The sequence below is a fragment of the Pan paniscus genome, chromosome 8 (genome assembly GCF_029289425.2).
Source record: "Pan paniscus chromosome 8, NHGRI_mPanPan1-v2.0_pri, whole genome shotgun sequence".
Classification (NCBI taxonomy): Eukaryota; Metazoa; Chordata; class Mammalia; order Primates; family Hominidae; genus Pan; species Pan paniscus.
The window spans coordinates 40,602,332-40,622,999 of record NC_073257.2 but is presented as its reverse complement, the minus strand read 5'-3'; the positions used below and the strand labels follow the sequence as shown (position 1 = coordinate 40,622,999).

Below are 20,668 nucleotides of genomic sequence, written 5' to 3'. Positions count from 1 at the left end.
AAAGTGAAAGTCCCTTCCAGATGTTTCTCTGTTTATATACATATATAATTTATATACATAAATGAAATCCTACTATTTCTTATTCTACATTTTGCTTTTTATATTTAATATTCTGTCTTGGTGATCTTTCATATCTGCCTCACTCCTTTTAATGACTACATAGTATTTCATTAAAGGTATATATCATTAAGTTATTGAACAGTTGCCTTATTGATAACATTTAAGTTGTCCCTGAAATCAGTTTTTGTTACTGCAAACAATACTGCAGCTAATATTTTTACGCATTGTTTGGATATATACATTATTTCTATAGGATGGATTCTTTGAAATGGAATTGCTTGAGTCAAAGAGAATGCACATTTACATTTTTGATAGCAGTAATAGGGAGTTCTATACACGTGCCAAGATATTTATAAGATTTTTTATTGGAATGAACTGTGATAGCTAAGGCAATTTTATGTAATTGTTCAATGGGTATAAAATTTCATTTATGAAAGATGAATAAGTTCTGGATATCTGCTGTACAACATAATACCTATAGTTAACAATATATATTGTGCACTTAAAACATTTAAGAAATAAATCTCAGATTAAGTGTTCTTACCACAAGAAAGGCAGAGACAAAGGACATGTTTTCAGGTGATGGATATATTTATTACTTTCATCGTAGTAATGATTTCACAGGTGTTGGATATATATGCATATACCCAAACTCATCAAATTGTATACATTAAAGATGTGTAGTTTTTTATATCAATTATATGTCAGTAAAGCTGTCTAAAACAAAGAGAAAAATAATATATGCACACTACAGTTTGAGAAGACTTGCATTAAAAAATTTTCAATTTAAACAGAAATAATGAAGAGTAATAAAACAAACTTGGTTTATGTAAAAAAAAGTTTCATAGCTCCTTACAGAAAGCAAATATCAATTTACACTCTACCAATAACATACCAATAGTTTTCAACCCTGGACCTTCAACCTCAGAGTGAAATTAGCTAGAGCTGTTAAACAATGGAGCAAATAAACAAAAGACCCTTATGCCCAGGTACCATTTTTGGAAGTTTTGATTGAATTGGTTCAGGCCGGAGTCTAGGCATTGAAAGACTTTTAAATCTCCCTGTGGTAATAAAACTGTTCATCTACAATGAGAACACATGGACACAGGGAGGGGAACAACACACACCGGGGCCTGTCAGGGAAAGGGGATGGGCAAGCATTAGGACAAATAGCTAATGCATGTGGGGCTGAAAATCTAGGTGATGGGTTGATAGGTGCAGCAAACCACATGGCACACGTTTACCTATGTAACAAACCTGCACGTTCTGCACATGTATCCTTGAACTTAAAGTAAAAAAAAAAAAAAAAATTAAAAAAAGTTGTCAATATAGGATTGGAATCCATTGTTGTAAATTCTCATCGATGTGTAGTCTTTTTGTTATTTTTTATTTTGGCCAGTTCTCATAGGGGCAAAATGTACCTTGTTTGAATTTTCATATTTCTAGTTACTAGTGAGGTTGACAATTTTTTTGTATGTCAAATAGCCATTGTATTTATGTCCTTTGCCTATTTTTCTGTGTGGTTGTTCATCTTTTTAATTCTTGATGATGCAAATTAATCCTTTAGCTGTTATACTAATTGCAGGTATTTATTTTCTGTTAGTGTGTCTTTTTTTTTTTTTTTTGAGTTGGCATCTCAGTCTGTTGCCCAGGCTGGAGTACAGTGTCACGATCTTGGCTCACTGCAACCTCTGCCTCCCCAGTTCAAGCAATTCTCCTGTCTCAGCCTCCCAAGCAGCTGGGACTACAAGAGCGTGCCACTACACCTGGCTAATTTTTGTATTTTTAGTAGAGATGGGGTTTCACCATATTGGTCAGGCTGGTCTTGAACTCTTGACCTCAGATGGTCCACCTGCCTTGGCCTCCCAAAGTGCTGGAATTACAGATGTGAGCCACTGTGTCCAGCTGGATGTCTTTTTATCTACTCTTTTGTACATTAATAAATATCTTCTATTTCTTCATGGCTTATAGGTTTTGTTTCTTAAGAACTAGGAAGGTTTTTTCTGAAGCCATTCCAAACGGACAAAAATACTTTCTAGTTCCCTCTGTTAGTTTTATAGCTTTTTTTTTTTAAGTTCAAATTCTTAATCCTTCTGGAATTCACTTTATGTATAATAGAAGGTATGCATCTAACTTCACTTCTTTTTCTCTAGAGGAACAGTCAATTGTATCAACACAGATTATTGGCCTATCTGCTTTTCCCTCCAATAATCTGGGATACCACCTTCATCAAATTCTGCAATCTCACACGTGAGAGTTTGTTTCTGGATCTTTCTCTTTGCATTAACTTATTTGGATGTTCCCATGCTAGTTACATGCTGTTTTAATTACTACAGCATTGGTATATTTTGATATTTTGTAGACCAGATGGGTACCTTAACATTTTTAAAACTTATTTTTTGGATTTTTCATTCTAGATCATCTTTAGAATGAGTTGAAAATCACGTTAACAAAACCCCAAAATTCTGTGGGCATTTTGGTTGGTTTACATGAATCTATAAATTATTTTTGGATAAACTGCAATTTTAATAATGTTGAATTCCAATAGTTCAGGCACATGGTATGACCATTCATCCATTTAATCTTTTACATAATTTAGTAATATTTAATAGCTTTTTTCCATGTGTATCTAAAACATTTCCTATGAGATTTAGTCATAGATATTTTTATTATTATTTTGCTAATCCCGACATGGGAACTTTTTTTAAGTTAAACATTTTGATTTGTATTGTTAGTGTATAAATACTCACTTTAAAATGCTGCTCTTGTATCCACTTTATTGAACTATTTTTAAATTAATTATCATAATTATTCAGCCCATTCTTCTGAATCTTTTTAGTAAGATAATTATGTTTGCTATAAATTTTTCTGCATTGCAATGACTAGAACATTCCAATAACTGTCAATTCCTGTAAATGTTCCATGGCAAATTAAAAAGAATGCATATGGGTCAGGCATGGTGGTGCATGCCTGTAGTACTAGCTACTTGGGAGGCTGAGGCAGGAGGACCTCTTGAGCCTAGGAGATGGAGGTTGCAGTGAGCCGAGATCACACCATTGCACTCCAGCCCGCATGACAGAGCAAGACTCCGTCTCAAAATAAATAAATAAATAAATACAATTAAAAGAATGTATGTAGCATCCTTGTATTGTCCTTACCCGTTCCTGATAAAACATTCTTAGCAGCTTGTAATACAACAACCTGAGTCTGATTTATTTAAGGTTATATGTATATTTTTCTTCTGGAAACAGTATTCTCTCTTTCTCCTCAGGGTTCTGTTGAGTCTTAGGTTTTTGAGTGCTAAGTCATCAGTATAAAATAGATTTGCAAATAAACGGAAGGAAAGCAATGTATTTTTCTGCTTTGACTCACGTGGTTATACACCACTCACTGTGAGCACTCACCTTGTACCATTTCTGATCCTGGGAGAAGAGTATCTCTAAGCCAATCTTTATGCTGGGCACCAGGTCCTCTGTGATCATTAATGAACAGTTACTGGCAGGAGTTTGCTTTTCTTGCTCTCTGAGTGGCATGTTTGAAGGAAAAAATGCTGAGAATGTTCAAAGCCAGCTGGATGGCCATGTGATAGTGGTGCCGATTCTCCAAGTCTCACCGGCTGCTTCTTGATTGCAGATGGAGAAGCTGTGTGGGGTAGGGACAGAACAAGAGGCCTCTGGTCCTGATCAATCTCTGCCTTCCTTCCTGTCTCACTGTGGTCATGTGGGGCTCTGATAATAACTTCAAATGATGACCCTGCAAGCGTGTTGCCCAACAGAGTTGGAGTTTCATCTACGCTTGTAGCATCCTTTCCTGAACCAAGTTGATAAAAACCTTTCAAAAGTTTCTTTATGGTTCGTGATGAGTCACCCTCCCCTCCTACTCCAAGTTACTTCTATTCTCTGGATCCCTGCAGTAACCTGACTGCATCCATCCACGCTTGCCCCCTCCAGCCAGCGGCCTCTGCAGCCAGAGTGATCTTTTATAAATGGCATCATTGTAAATTACATTGGCCAATCTTGAAATAAAGATGAAAATTCTCAGCCCAGACTCTGGGCCCAGCAGCCCAGCTGGTTTTCAGCTCATCTTGCACCATGCTCCCTCCCTGGGCTCTGGCCTTATTTAGGTGCTAAGCATGCCATGCTCTACTCCCCTGGGTTTTTGCATATACTGTTTGCTCTGACTGGTGGACATTTCATCACATCCCCTCCTTCTCTGCCTGGGAAATCACCTATTTTCTGTCCAGATCTCAGTTCAGATGTTCTTTCCCTGTGAGTGATGCTCCAAGTTAGGTCAAAGTTCCCTGTGATGTGCTTCCACAGCTCCATGCCCCTGTCCCATGTAGCACTTCTCAGATTTATAGTTTCTGTTTATTTGGGTGAGCTTAAAAAAGTTAAAAACCTTTTTCCTCCACTACATTATAAGCTTCATGAAGGCAAGGGCAGTGTCTGTTTTTGTAAACCGGTGTGTCTCTAATGCTAACCATCCAGCATGGCAAATAGGAAGCATGCAACACATTTGTTGAATGAAATAACACAAAAGTGATTTGAGGCAGCTCACTTTCTGTTTTACTCTTGAATACATTGCTCATTTCAACTTAGCAAATGTTTATTTCTTCCTTATCAACGGTAAGGGAGGGGCATTGCTCTGTATACCAAACAGGGTAATACTTGCTTATTTCAAATATTTTATTTGAAGTAATTAAAAAAACGTAGTTGAGGAAATTATCTTTAATTCGTCTTGTCTTTCAAAAAGAAGTTTTAAGAAAAGTGAAAGAGAGCGACTTTCATTCAATCTCTGCACGTTTAAAACCTAATGGTGACAATGAAGAAATGCCTCCTGGTCATCAGAAGGAATGTCAATTGAAAAAAAAAAAATCCAATGGCCAAATGTCAATTGCAAAAAAAAAAAAAAAAAAAAAAAAAAAAAAAAAAAAAAAAAAAAACCAAACCCAAAGGCCAACAGAGCCTGGAGATGTTTGAAAAGAAGAGGGGCAGGGAGACAACTAGCAAAAGAATTGCATTAATTTTAGAAGTGGAAACACTTATTGGAAGCATTTTTCAAAGCCCTTCAGAAGCTAGTAAAATCATATTTTACTCTATTTTCTCCAGCTCCTAAAACCTCAGAAATGCAAATGCGTGATAAGATGTGAAAATAAGTATTGGTAAATAATTATGTTCTTAGGGGAGATTTAATTGAAAAAGGAGTGTATTTGCATGGTTTCTTCTCAGTTCGATATTTATGGCATCTGGACAAAGTGGAACAAACATTCAAAAATCCTTTGACATAGCTGGTATTTAAAGAATAGCAATTGGCTAACATTTGTGGCTCTGTATGTTGAATATTTTGGCTCCTGTCCTCTGGTATTCATTCTGAAAGATTTATAATCCTTTTGGGAGTGTGGTCAGTGACAAGAGTAGAACTAAATCCTGAAATGTGGAAAAACTAACTTTCCCTAATATAAAACTGTTCTAAAAAAAAATCCCTCAAGCCTATGAATGTTTCCAGATTTTCAGAAAAAAAGCTGATGATTTACAGAATTTTTTTCTATAAGGATCTAACTTCTTGATGATAACTGTAAATTGTCAGTCTTTTGCATTCCAAATTAGCCTAGAGATACTTCAAAAAGCTATAAACTCTTACCTTTGGGACATCTGCTGCAATTAAATGGCCGTTACGAATTTGTGTCATTGGTTATAGTAAAAATAATGAAATAAAGCTCAAAAGATGTGGAAGTTGTCTAGAAGAGAAAAATTAAGAAAACTTGAAATAGGAAACAAAGATTGTGCTGAGCGTATAAGCTCGAAAATTGCTACCAAAGAAAACATTATAATGCAAGAATAGCAGTCAAGCAAGTCCTCAGCACGAGCGATTAAGAATGTTAGGATGGGACAGTCTTCTTCACTGAGTAGACCTGGGGCGGGAGGAGGCTCTTGGCTTAAACAAGGCATGACGCACTGTTCCATGTCTTCTTGCACTTTCTAGTCATACTGAAGTCTGAAGCCTCCGCCTAAATAACTCTCTCTTGCTGAAGTACTTGGTTTGGATTTCCAAACCCTTAATATAGGAACCTGCTCTGCTACTTCAGACACTCCTGGGGAGGTTTCTGGCTCCTTTTAACCATTTAAATTCAGAGAAAGAAAGAGCTTTATTCAAATGAATTGTTTTTCTTATTTTCTTTGTTCTTTCTTTTTGTGCATGATTTAATTTCCTTTAATTAAGTATGGTTAGCATGTAGATTCTCCTTTATTATTATTATTTTAGAGACAGGGTCTCACTCTGTTGCCCAGGCTGGAGAGTGGTAGTGTGATCATAGCTCACTGCAGCCTCCAACTCCCAGGCTCAAGCGATCCTTCTACCTCAGCCTTCTGAGTAGCTGAGATTACAGGTGCATGCCTCCACACTCAGACTAGATTCTTCTTTATGGCTTATAAAATATCTGACTTTTGTTTTTTTAAAAGAGGAAATGGAAGTACTGGCTTATGGGAGCCTCCTGCACCCAAATATGGGAGTTTATGAACCTGACAGTTATAAAGAGAGGATTTTTAAATTTCATATTTTAAAACCAACTGTATGAAAATTGGTGGTATTGGTGGCGGTAACTTTTCTCCTTGATAGGAAGCAGAAAAGATACTAAAAGCTGTAAGAACATGACTTATTAGTAAATAGTAAAATTAAGGCTCTTGCCATTCTGAACTTAATCATGAATGTGGAGGACAGCCTGGTGCATCCATTGGGAGCATTCATGTGGGAAATGGAAATTGTCAGTGACATCTTCACGGGACAGTTGTTGAGGACATTTCTAGAGGCATGGAAGAAATTTTCTTAAATGGAGTAAGAAGAAAGGCTGACATCTAAATCTTTCTGTCTTCACTTGGGATCGTCTAGTAATCAATCCCATTTCGGTTTCTTATTTTAAAAGCCTTGTGTTGAATTCACAAGAGGGTTTGCATATGTGTACATGTGTGATAAGAAGGAGGAGGCGTGTGGGAAGCTTGTATGTAATTTCCGTTTTCTGTGCTAACCCTATTATATATAAGACATGGTATGAAGGGATGAAGATAAATTGGTTAAGAGGTACAAAATACAGTGAGATAGTACAACTAAGTTCAAGTTCCCTATTGTAGTACAGTCAAGAAATTATAGTTAAGAATAATTTATTATGTATTTCAAAACAGCTAGAAGGGAGGAATTGTAAAGTTCCCACCACAAAAAAAAGATGTGTTTAAGGTGATAAATATCTCAATTATCCTGATTTGATCACTACACATTTTATACATGCATCAGAATATCACATGTACCCCCAAAATATGTACAACTATTATATATAAATTTTAAAAAATTAAAAACTTGACCTATTGTGTTGAATTCACAAGAAGATTTGCAAATGCACAAGCTCGTGCTATGGAGGAGGGAGTTTGGCAGCTGGTATGGAATTTCCACGAGCTGTGCTAAGCCTATTATATATTATCTGTTTATATATAGAAATATACATTTTTATATTTGTATTTTTTATATCTATATATTATATGTAATATATTTAAACTTTTAAATTTATATATAAACATAATGTAGAATATTTTATATATTTAAAAATACATTTTAAAATTATACAATAGATAATGGGCAGTAGATAATGAATAAATTTATAAAATAGACAATGTTTACCTTATCTATTATATATATAATCTATTTGTATACATAATTATATATATATACACAATAGATAATGGAAATATAATGCTTAATAAATGGAAATAAACATAATTTAAGGTGTCTTCCCTTAAAACATTGGTACTATGTTTGAAGCAGGGATCAAAGGCTTGTCTATTACTAGCACCTTTTACAAAAATGAACAGCCTTCTTGCTTTTGTGTGCGACGCGCTACTTCAGTGCTGATGCCAGAACTCTTATCAGCCAGCTGAATAGCAGTAGTGGTAATATGCACTACTCCTTAGAAGATTTTCAAAGCAGAAATGACCAGTGGACATTGTCTAAGAGTTCCTGCAGTGAATTCTGATTTTAATCTCCTGGCAGGTCTGGTTTACTGATCAGTCATTCTGTTTTATTTTTAGTCTTTTGGGTTTTGTTTTTTAATCCTGAAGGAGCATCTCACTACTACTCTTTATATGTAGCGATTCATCAAGAAGACATTGGTTTGCAAGACTCTGCGTTCAGCCAGGATTTTGCTCACCACAGTGAAGCTTGCTTTCTTCTTTGTCCTGCCCATCCTATTCATTTGCAGGTCCTGCTAGAATTGCCTCTCTTTTCCCAATCCCACAGCCCTCAAACCACGTACTCTAGGTTCCAGTATGGATTGCGGTGCTGCTTCCTGCACGTTTTCCTTTTCTCTGAGTTCTCCCTATTCCGGACTGTTCTATGCACATCTGTAGGAATAATTTTCAGACGTGCTTTGCATTATGCAATACCCTGTTCAAGAACTGGGGGAACCATCTCTTAGCTCTGTGTACATCTTCCGTTCCTCAGTCAGCCTCTCAAGGCTGGCCCCATGACTCTCTTTAATAGATGAATACCACCTGATGTTAAAGCTGTTTAAAGGAGACAGCCTGCCTTTAAATGTTGAATCTTAATTGGAGCAATGTTTTATGATGCTCTGTACAGCTTTTCCATGCTTTGGCTCTACCTGATTCATTTAACAAATTCTAGTCCACTCAGAGACATGTTTTCCAGTTCATGGATTCGTAACTACTTAGTGCATTTCTATGGGAACGCGGTGTTCCTTAACCTTTCTCTGGCATTGCATCTTTGTAGGGAGGAAATCAAACAGCTACAGTGATTGCGTTGTGTTCAATGAGGGATTTCAACTTAGCTCAAGAAACCTGCCAGTTGGCCATCAGAGATGTTGGAGGCCTGGAAGTGCTGATAAATTTGCTTGAAACCGATGAAGTCAAATGTAAGGTGAGTGGCTCTGTCACCTTGGATGCGGAGTCTTGTTCCCACCTTCCTGGGCTCTCTTCTTAGCTCTAGGTTTCTGCCATGCCTCGTTGCCTGGTTCTTGTCTTTATCTGCTATTATTGCTGATGACCTGCTGATTCTGTTCACTGAGCTTTCTCTTTTTTCTACTTTTCTTCTTTTTTTGCTCTTCTCCATTCATCTCTCATGCTTCCTGAATGAGGATTGTTTACTTAAATGAAAGAGAATATGCCGGATGAGTGTAACCTCTGGGAATGGAAATGATTTCTTAAAAAACTTAACTGGGGAAGGATTTTAGGTATACTCGGAATTTTTAAAAACATAGCACGGGTTACATATTCGCCACTCATCTTTTTTTTTCTCACACAGATTGGTTCATTAAAAATACTGAAGGAAATCAGTCATAATCCACAAATCAGACGGAATATTGTTGACCTTGGGGGCTTACCAATTATGGTGAATATACTTGATTCTCCACACAAGAGTCTGAAATGTTTGGCAGCCGAGACTATCGCGAATGTTGCCAAGTTTAAAAGAGCACGGCGGGTGGTGAGGCAGCACGGGGGTATCACCAAACTGGTGAGTAGCCGTGGTGTTGTCATTGTCATCGAGTGCCAGCCGCCACTGCACACAGCTCCTTGCTGTCCTTTCTGGCCATGCTGGAAATTCCATAGCCATGAGAGCATGTTCCGGGAGCCTTCTGTCTGTATCGCTTGCCCTTAAGAATTATTTTTGCATATTTGTATTAGTGAGTGTCCAAAACAAAAACATCTTCAAACTCATTTTTTGAAGAAATAGGACAGTTTTAAAGCAGGTGTAACTGTCACCACCTATTGTACATTGGTAGGAATGCATCCAAGTATACATGCAGGGGAGGTAAGAGATAGTGAGACCTGCTGCTCGGTGGAATGCTGAAAACTTTAAAACATCAAAAACTTTACAACTTAAAAGCTGTTGACATCTATGATGCTTTTTTTTTTTTTTGAGACAGAGCCTCACTTCTGTGGCTCAGGCTGGAGTGCAGTGGCGCGATCTTGGCTCACTGCACCCTCCGCCTACGGGGTTCAAGCGTTCAAGCAATTTTCCTGTCTCAGCCTCCCAAGTAGCTGAGACTACAGGTGCCCGCCATCAAGCCCGGCCAATTTTTATATTTTTAGTAGAGACAGAGTTTCACTATGTTAGTCAGGCTGGTCTTGAACTCCTGAGCTCAGGTAATCCGCCCACCTTGGCCTCCCAAAGTGCTGGGATTACAGGTGTGAGCCACCGCACCCAGCCTGAAAAGTATATTTAATAGCAAGGAATAAAATGTATAATATTTAATATTGTATAAAATCATGAAAGGATTAAAAACTGTTATCTATGATCCCAGTTTTTAAAGATGTACCTACCATCTTTAAAAAAAACCACTAGAAATAAACACACAAATTGCTCTCAGGAGTTTTCTCTGAATTGACTGATTTTTCTGCCTGCATTTCTACATTTGCCAATTTGTCTTCTTTGTCTAAGTCTTGCTTTTGTAATCAGAAAAAATAATTTTCTCAATAGCTGGCATCAAAAGAAAAATACCAGAATCCTGCTTACCACCTTTGCCATCATTAGGAAAGATCTTTAAAAAGTCAACATGTTTTCACTTTCTTAGTAAGGATCAATAGATCTTGTGTCTCACCCAGAGCTGTTATCTTACTGTATTGTTTCCACTTCTGCACTTTAAGTGACAGGCCTTATTCATCCTAGTGTCTTTCACAGCACTTAGCCCAGTACCTTACCCGTATGAAGGGTTAATAAATACCTGTTGGATAAATATGGATTTTAATGTAAATAGGTACACTGAAAAATGTGTTCAGAAATTTTCCAAAAGACATTCTATGTTTTCACTTGTCATCTGTAAAGCGCTATAAATGTATTTGTTTCAAAAATGAGATAGACTTATGGCTGGATAGATGGATGAATAGATGGTGAAATATGTAATAAAACGAATGTGGCAGAATGTTAATTAGAGACTCCAGGTGGTGGATGTAGGGAGGTTTGTGTGCAATCATTGTACAATTCTTTAAGCTTTTCTGTTCGAAAATTTTCATTAAAATGTTACAGAAAATTTAATTATTACTATGATTATCATTATTCTGCTTAAATAATGAAACAATTTGGTAGGTTGATGTGACTGTCTACTGACACTACTCCCATTAAATTATAAGAATGGATAATGTAACATAAAATATGTTTTATGCATCACATTCAGGAACCTAGTACAGTAAGTCTTCATTCAATATCATCAACAGATTCTCAAAAATTGTGACTTTAAGCAAAACAACATGTAACAAAACCAGTTTTCCTATAGACTAACTGATATAAACAAGAATTAAGTTCCTATGGCATTTCTCTGGTCACAAAAATATCACCAGACTTCTAAATGAAGACCCCAACACTTCCAACATTAAAAATTGAAATGACTGTGACCTATACATACATTTAAGAAAGATTCATCAAAACAACTAAGACAATTATTTAACCAATTTTTGGTGAATCAACCAGTAGTGCTGGTCATAGTGGCAGTGGGTTAAATCAAGGAATAAATTTTTGCAAGGCAAAGATTGTGAGGAGCACCTGCTAACCACCATGCAGTTCCAAAGCAGTCACAAATGCTACGGGCTTTCTGAGCACTTCCATACTGCATCATTTATTGTTGTGCATCTGTGTTCAATCCCACGGTCTTAGAATTTTTCCCACATTGCTATCCCACCTGCAGTCAGTACCTGGAAGCCTCCATACCCCATCCCCGTCTTTCCTGGGGCCATAACTAATTAGACCAGGAGTGTCCACCTGTCTCAAGCCAGTCCCACTGGATCTCTCTCCCAGGAACTTGGAATTGGGATTGAAAGACTCTACCTAGCCTAGGCTATTATTCCCTTATAAATTTGAGATTGGTGGTTACGGGCAGTATCTGTGGAAGTTGACCTTCAGGGACAGAAGAATGGAGTAGACATGCATAGATGATGGCTCCCAAGCCCCAGATAGAGACAGTGAGCCTGCAAGGAAGGCTGACAGCCAATTGCAGCTCTAGGGAGGTCTGACTTCCCTTCCTCCATGGGGCAACCTGACATACTGCTTAATCCTTATAGTAAATTGCCTTTCCCTTAAGATCTTCAGTGACCTTAGTTATTGCAAAAAAAAAAAAAACAACTGGATGCTGGCAGTTGTGCTGTTTGGTTTGGTTGGTTTCAGTAGCACATGAGGTAGGCTATGTCCTCCAAAGAGATCTCATGGTTTTTTTTTTTTTTTCTTTTTTTTTGGTTCGGGGGGCAGGATCTTGCTTTGTTGCCCAGGCTGGAGTGCAGTGGTGTGATCATAACTCACTGCAGACTTGAACTCCTGGGCCCAAACAATCCTCCCACCTCAGCCTCCTGAGTAGCTGGGACTACACACATGCACCACCACATCCAGCTTTTTTTTTTTTTTTCAGTGGAAACAGGATCTTGCTATGTTGTTCAGGCTGGTCTCTAATTCCTGGCCTCAAGTGATCCTCCCACCTCGAGCTCCTAAAGTGTTGGGATTACAGGCATGAGCCAGTGTTCCTGGACAGGTCTTGTGGCTTTAAGGTGTATAGTCCATTCAGTTCTCCTTAGAAAGTGCTAATGGTTTTAGGGAAGCTAGTTTTCTGAGATGTTTGGGCTGAGGATGTGGTTTACAAATATGATTGATGTAAATATTAGAGCCATGTTAAGAAAATACTATCTTGGTGGGCTTACATTTCTTGTGGGAAGGAAATGTATAAGCTCCCAAATCTGGAGGAAGGTTTTTTGTAGGGTTTTGTTTCTTTGCTTTCCGTGGCTGCTATGGAGTACGAAAAGTGATTTTTTAAAGCATTCTTGTTTTTGACGGAGGTGAGCTTGGTAAGGAACCCTGTAGCTATTGAAGAATACCTTAAATGTTCTTTTTAAGTTTTCCATGAACATTGGATTTATCTATTATTGTAGGTTGCTCTACTAGACTGTGCACATGATTCCACAAAACCTGCCCAATCGAGTCTGTATGAGGCCAGAGACGTGGAAGTGGCTCGCTGTGGGGCACTGGCCCTGTGGAGCTGCAGTAAGAGTCATATGAATAAAGAAGCCATCCGCAAAGCCGGGGGCATTCCTCTGTTGGCTCGGCTGCTGAAGACTTCTCATGAAAACATGCTAATTCCAGTGGTGGGGACGTTGCAAGAGTGTGCATCAGAGGTACTCATGCCAGTTCTGCTTCCCTTGCCTTCTCAACTTGACTTTCTTTAGTCCAAAAGTTGTTTCTAAGGTTATCATGATGGCTCAAGGACATTCTTTTTCTAGAAGTCAGCATTCTATGAGAAAGAGAAGATCCAACTGATAGGACGTTAATTAAATCAGTACCTGTGATATATATACACATATATATGTATATATATATCTCACACATATATACTGACATTTATATAAATCTCACACATATATGCTGACATTTATATATATATCACACATATATACTGGCATTTATATATATATCACACATATATACTGACATTTATATATATATCACACATATATGCTGACATATATATCTATACACTATATATATATATACACACACACACATATGTGTATATTAATTCAGTTGATTCTCTTATTGATGTAGGGATATGTTAAGCTTGGACTATGGTGATTATTTCCTAAGAAAGTTCGTTCAGCATGTTTATTAATAAATGTAAACAGTTACTTATATTCACGTCTTGAACACATAAATATGTAGGTTTTTATTCCTAGGAAAACTACCGGGCTGCAATCAAAGCAGAAAGGATCATTGAAAACCTTGTCAAGAACCTAAATAGTGAGAACGAGCAGCTGCAGGAGCACTGCGCCATGGCCATTTACCAGGTGTGGTGAACTCTCCCAGCGGTTGTTGGCGTTCTTTCTCACATAGTTTAAGGTAGTTTTCTAACCATGTGGTTTCCTTCTGTGAGAATGGGACTCAGGAATCTGCATTTTATTTATTTATTTGATTTTTTTAAGTTTTAATTTATTTTTATTTTTTTAGAGATAGGGTCTTGCTCTGTTGCCCAGGCTGGAGGGCAATGGCACAATCATAGCTCACCGTCACTTCAATCTCCTGGGCTGAAGTGATCCTCCCATCTCTGCCTCCCAAGTAGCCGGCACTTCAGGTGTTTACCACCATGCCTGGCTAATGTAGGGCTAATTGTTTTTGTATTTTTAGTAGAGATGGAGTTATTTTTATTTTTTCTGTTGCCCAGGCTGGTCTCAAACCCCTGGCTTCAAGTGATTCTCCCTCCTCAGCCTCCCAAAGTGCTGGGATTACAGGCATAAGCCACTGTGCCCAGCCTGCATTTTTAACAAGTACCCCATTGGATTTTCATAGACAGGTCTAAGAACCATTGTCCTGTGGTAATGACAGATAACTTGTATAAGTCAGAGAAACCTGCTTTGACATCTGGGACTATTTGTTTCTAGAAGACACTTATGCATCTTTGTCTCCTAAAATAATGTACTTAGTGTAAAATAGATAAATAAGTACATGGTGCTTCTATATTGCTTTTAATATGTCCTGTTCAAATAATCTTGGGGCATTTATCTCCTACCAAGACTAGCCAGAGGAATGGGTGTGTGTGTGTGTGTTCCTGTTTTATCTTTTTACTGGTTTACTTATTGTAATCTACACTAACTTTTTGTGTATGATACATTTCATAGTATACCAGAAAACAGATCAGAATGGTAAAGGGAGAAAAATGGCCTTGACAAAGTAGTGGATGGCTGGTTACTGTGCACGTCTGCTTCTACCTAATCAGAGTAGATTTGCTAGAGGAATGCACTTAAGATGTGCAGCATCAAGAGAGTATGCCAAAAAGATACAAGGGGCTGTACCCGGCCCTGCAGTCCCCGTATTCCCAGCACTTTGGGAGGCTGAGACGGGCGAATCACTTGAGGTCAGGGGTTCAAGACCAGCCTGGCCAACATGGTGCAACCCCGTCTCTACTAAAAATACAAAAAATAGCTGGGTGTGGTTGCATGTGCCTGTAATCCCAGTTGCTCAGGAGGCTGAGGCAGGAGAATCACTTGAACCTGGGAGGTGGAGGTTGCAGTGAGCCGAGATCGCGCCACTGGACTTCAGCCTGAGACAGTAAGACTCTGTCTCAGAAGAGGAAAAAAAAAAAAAAAAAGAAGAGACAGATACAAGGGAGTCATTTCAGTAGAGGATTGTATTAGGTTGTGAGGGAGGGCTGCCATAACAAAATACCACAGACTGGGTGGCTTAAACAGCCGAAATTTATTTCCTTGCAGCCCCAGAGGCTAGAAGTTTCAGACCAAAGTTAGTTTCTTCTGAGGCCTCTCTCCTCAGCTTGTAGACGGCTGCCTTTTCCCTGTGTCCTCCCACCGTCTTTCCTTAGTGTATGCCAGTGTCATTTTCTCCCCTTGGACAGCAGTCCTATTGGAGCAGGGCCTACTCAAGTAATTTTGAAGAGGCCATTTAGCCTTAATGACCTCTTTAAAAACTCTGTCTCCAAATACAGTCACATTCTGAGGTACTGGGTGGCTCAAGCCTATAATCCCAGCATTTTGGGAGGCCGAGGTGTGTGGATAACCTGAGGTCAGGAGTTCGAGACCAGCCTGGCCAACGTGGTGAAACCCCATCTCTACTAAAAATACAAAAACAATTAGCCAGGTGTGGTGGTGTAATCCCAGTTACTCTGGAGGTGGAGGCACGAGAATTGCTTGAACCCACGAGGTAGAGGTTGCAGTGATCTGAGATTGTGCCACTGTACTCCAGCCTGGGCAACAGAGAGCAACTCGATCTAAAAAACAAAAACCAAAAAACCTCTATATATGAATTTTGAGGGGACACAATTTGGCCCATAACAATCGTATATAGCCCTGACTTGTATATATTTGTATATATGCCTCATCAGAGTAACCACTGAGTTGATTAGAAATAGGGATTAATTTTTAGAAGGTGCCTGTAATCCAGAATTGAAAATCACGTGCAGAAGATAAACATGGCAGGTGCCTGTATGGTGCACTGTGATGAGGATTTCTTCTAGTGGCCTCCATGGGTGACACATGACACATATCTGGATCACATGGCATCAGAAAACATCTGTGTGCTTGGAGTAATTGCCAAGTTTCTGCTAACTGTATCATCTGTTGGCTCTAGAGCCCGGGAAGAATGATCAGTTGAGACCATCTGTGCAGTAAATATTTATTTCAAAGGATGACACAAACATGGATAAGCATATTTGAATAAAATGTCAGGTACTATTGATATCACCCACTGCTCTGGGCATAGAAACTTGATTGGAGAAATTGTTTGTCTCTAATCACCTGAACCCAGGAGGTGGAGGTTGCAGTGAGTCGAGATCATGCCACTGCACTCCACCTTGGGCGACAGAGCAAGAGTCTCTCTCAAAAAAAAAAAAAAAAAAAAAGAAAGAAAGAAAGAAAAAAAGAAAATATATTTGTCTCTAGATTTCAGGGGCCATTGAAGAACTGACCAAATCCCTATCACTCATCTGTCTTCTCTACTATGTTTTCCCAAGACTCTGAGTTGCATCACTGCAGAAATCCTCCATTCCTTGCTAGTGGAGTTGTAGGTTTTCCACTGACCTTCGCCTCAGGAGATGCCTAGGCTATCTCAAAACTGGCTTGGGAGAATTGCTGAGTACTTAGAAACTGCTATCCATTCCCAAAGCCACATAAGGCGAGAGACATGCTGTCAGAAAGCTACTAGTAGAAAGATGAATTATATTTTACTTGGAGGCATCTTTCGAAAATGATCTCTCTAGAAAGAAGTTTCATAGCTACTAGAATGGCAGCCTTTTTAGCATCATTGAAAGCTTGATATTCCTTGATGACTGACAGCCTCTGTCTGACTTTTCGTGCAGTGTGCTGAAGATAAGGAAACCCGGGACCTCATTAGGCTGCACGGAGGACTTAAGCCCTTGGCCAGTCTACTCAATAACACTGACAATAAAGAGCGGTTAGCTGCTGTCACAGGGGCTATATGGAAATGTTCCATCAGCAAAGAGAATGTTACCAAGTAAGAGAAGGCGCTCAATATTCTGAAATGAAGATATGGCTTCTGAAACACCTTCTTGTCATTTAATGCCATTCTAGTAAGGAGTCAATTCTAATGTTAGTCGTAGATGTACATTCTGGATGAAGTTAGCCCAATGAAGCAATTCTTAGAATAGAAAAGAAAAGAATAGAAATTGCCCACCACCTGGCAATGACTTTTTCTGTGCCTCAGTGGCACTAAGAGGCTTGCTGACATGATTTCTCTATTTTGCATATGGGCAGCCATTTGAATTAGAAATATCTTTGATATTTTCTGTGGGGACCTATCAAGGTGAGTGGGTGGATTTCCCATGGAATCTTTAGAGATGGAAGTGATTTTGTTCTTTTTCCTTTTCTAAAGATAAACAAGATGAATCACCTAAATGTCAACTAACCAGTTACTCTTTAAAGAGTGGTCATTTTCAAACATGATTTCATCAGATTCGATTTTAAAGTATTTGTAACCTTTATGACCATTTGATTTATTTTAATTTTCAAATCTATCTCTTCCTATTTTTGAGAGATTACAATCTCAATGATGGGTATTCTGAGGCAGCTTCTCCTTGACTCCATCTGATTATTTCCTTTAACAAGAGATTCACGTCCCGACCATTTAACACAAAATAAGTTTACTTAATAAGGCGTAGTGAAGTCATGGCTAGATTAAAAGTAACCTCGGCTAATGGAACTTTTATCTTAATTAAAAACTCAGCTGCATCATGGTACTTAAATACAGCTGAAATTTATTAGGAAGGGAAAATGTTCTGTATAGAAACTAGGAATTTTCAAATATTTACCTTTATGTAGCATGCTTCCTTTTGGTGTGTGTGTGTATGTGTGTGTATTTGTGTGTGTATATATATATGCATACATATGTGTGTGTATATATGTATGCACACATACATATATACATATATATCAGAGTGCAATTTTATGACAAGAGAGATGGTAAAATGTATTAGTGGTTAATATAGAAGATACCTGAGAGTGACTTTTTTTTTTTATCCAAGTAGCACAAGCTACTACTCATTTCAAGAGACCTATTAAACCCAAATAGGTACAATAGAGCCATGTTTGATGCATTTGAAAACAAAAAATATATAACATATAATTTATTTTTATTAAACATTTAGAAGACTTCATTCAGGTAAAGTAGTCTCTGGAAGATAGGGGGAAAAAACCAGTAGAGTGGAATCTTAGATCCTCAGGTTTAGAACAAGCTGTGGTTTTCTTAGAGGCTGTACTGCATGGTGATTAAGGGCGCAGGTCTGGAGCAGATGGCTGGGTTAGACGTCAGCTCTACTATTTACCAAGCTTCAGATTAACCATCCAGTAATGGGGATTAAATAATATCTGTATCATTGGGTTGTTGTAAGGATTGAATGAACATTTAGTAATTTTTAGCGAACCTTATACAAAAACCAATTCTCCTCTTTCTTATGATGAACTTAGGTTTCGGGAATACAAAGCCATTGAAACCTTGGTGGGACTTCTAACAGATCAGCCTGAAGAAGTACTTGTGAATGTGGTTGGGGCCTTGGGAGAATGCTGCCAAGAACGTGAAAACCGAGTCATTGTCCGGAAATGTGGTGGCATTCAACCACTTGTGAACCTCCTTGTTGGAATAAACCAAGCTCTTCTTGTGAATGTTACAAAAGCAGTTGGTGCTTGTGCAGTAGAACCTGAAAGTATGATGTAAGTGGCCCTGGAGATGGAAAGACTTTATATAAGTGTTAGGGAGAACACTTGGGAGGTCACAGAATGGTGTCATCACTTAGAATTGATGTGCATGAATGATGAAAAAATACAGTGTGCCATATAAATAATCACAAGTTTACCAAATCATGAGTTACAGAGCCAAAACATTAACTCATATGAGATGGAGGGCTAAGTTGGTCATATTGGGAGGATTTACAATACACGGTAATCAATTTCCCATGTGGAAACCTTTATTCAGTCAACAAAACTTTTCTCTGTCTCCTAGGGAAGTATTATACATCTATCTAACTAGGCTCCTAGAGAGTGTCAGGTACATTCTCATAGTAGCCTTCTTGTTTCTCACCTATTCAGCAAATGTATTTTGAGCACCTGGCAAGAACTGTGAACTGATGAGGGGAAGAGACAAGAATTTTAAGTAATAGTGTTGCTCCGTATTGTCTAATTAGGAAGAAAAGACAATTTAAGAACAATAGAACAAAAAGATACAATATACATATAGAGAGATATATCCATATATAAATAAATATATCTATATAAAGATATATATTCATATATTAAAAGATACATATATATTCATATATGTATAAAGACATATATCTTTATATTTTATAAAGATATATATCTTTACTCCAACAAAGGAGGAACCTGGGTGACTTAAAGCTGCTGTATTAGGGCTTTCCAGAGAAACAGAACCAACAGGAAGTGTGGGGAGGTAAGCGTATTAGTCCATTTTCATGCTGCTGATAAAGACATATCCGAAACTGGGTAATTATAAAGGAAAGAGGTTTAATTCACTCACAGTTCCACATGGCTGGGAGGCCTCATAATTATGGTGGAAGGCAAGGGGGAGCAAGTCACATCTTACATGGTGGCAGGGAATAGAGAAGAGAGCTTGTGCAGGGAAACTTCTTTTTAAAACTATCAGATCTCATGAGACTTACTCACTATCATGAGAACAGCATGGGAAAGACCTGCCCCCATGATTCAATTAACTCCCACCGGGTCTCTCCCACAACACGTGGGAATTCAGGATAAGATTTGGGTGGGGACACAGCAAAATCCTATCAGGGGGCTTCGTCTAACCACGTATCTTATACACAAGTACTAACACCTCCTTTTGCATTTGGTTATTGGAATCTTAGTCTCCAGTGTTTCAGACACTAAGGAATACAAGTTGCATACATGATTACTTTAAGGGAAGCATACTGGCTGGACTTATAAAACCATTTTCTAATGTATTTATGTTTTTGAAATGCGCTTTGCTATTCATTAGAATCTTATAAACACTTGCCAGAAATGGCTGCATGTATTTCTTTTGATCTTTGGTTCCTCTTTATTTTTTGTCTACCCAAATCTACTTGGCCACCAACTACCTCTGATGTTCTTTGAATGCATTTCCTCCTCTCTGCTCTCAGTTGGGCTCTGTCATCTTTTACCTGGACTATTGAAATGGGTCCTATTTGGCATCACCTCTAGTCTCCGCCTCCCTTTTCAGTTTGTTCCTGAAAACATTGAAATTTACTTTCCTAAACTGCATATCTGATAATGTTGTTTTCTTGGCCCACAAAACCTTCAGTGACTTCTCAATGCTAAAATCCATTTTAATACTAAGGTGCTTAACTTGCTATTCAAAGCATTTTGTCTTATGGCCCCATTTAACTTCTTTGCTTTCATCTTTTACTTGCAAATATCAATTGTCTGGAGTTACATTCTTATTTGTTTTGTTTAGTTTGTTTTTTAGAGACAGGGACTCAGGCTGTCACCCAGGCTGAAATACAGTGATGCAATCATAGCTTGCTGCAACTTCAAACTCATGGGCTCAAGCAATCCTCCCATCTTAGCTTCCTTAGTAGCTGGGACTATATCACCATGCCCTCTAATTCTTT

General features: G+C 38.2%; 1 protein-coding gene across 9 annotated transcripts in view; it reads left to right on the top strand.

Moving 5' to 3' along the window:
* The window catches only part of LOC100973318 (outer dynein arm-docking complex subunit 2), a 214,484-nt gene that overhangs the window by 45,252 nt on the left and 148,564 nt on the right, over positions 1-20,668 (top strand). For all 9 annotated transcript variants that reach the window (XR_008619896.2, XM_055092543.2, XM_055092541.2 and 6 more), the window contains 6 exons: positions 8,830-8,976; positions 9,361-9,570; positions 12,966-13,208; positions 13,764-13,874; positions 16,892-17,046; positions 18,516-18,758. Coding sequence is in view for 8 of the 9 variants with exons in the window: in XM_055092543.2 (XP_054948518.1) it covers positions 8,830-8,976; positions 9,361-9,570; positions 12,966-13,208; positions 13,764-13,874; positions 16,892-17,046; positions 18,516-18,758 (1,109 nt within the window). In the remaining variant the exon portion in view is untranslated. The remainder of the gene's footprint in view (positions 1-8,829; positions 8,977-9,360; positions 9,571-12,965; positions 13,209-13,763; positions 13,875-16,891; positions 17,047-18,515; positions 18,759-20,668) is intronic.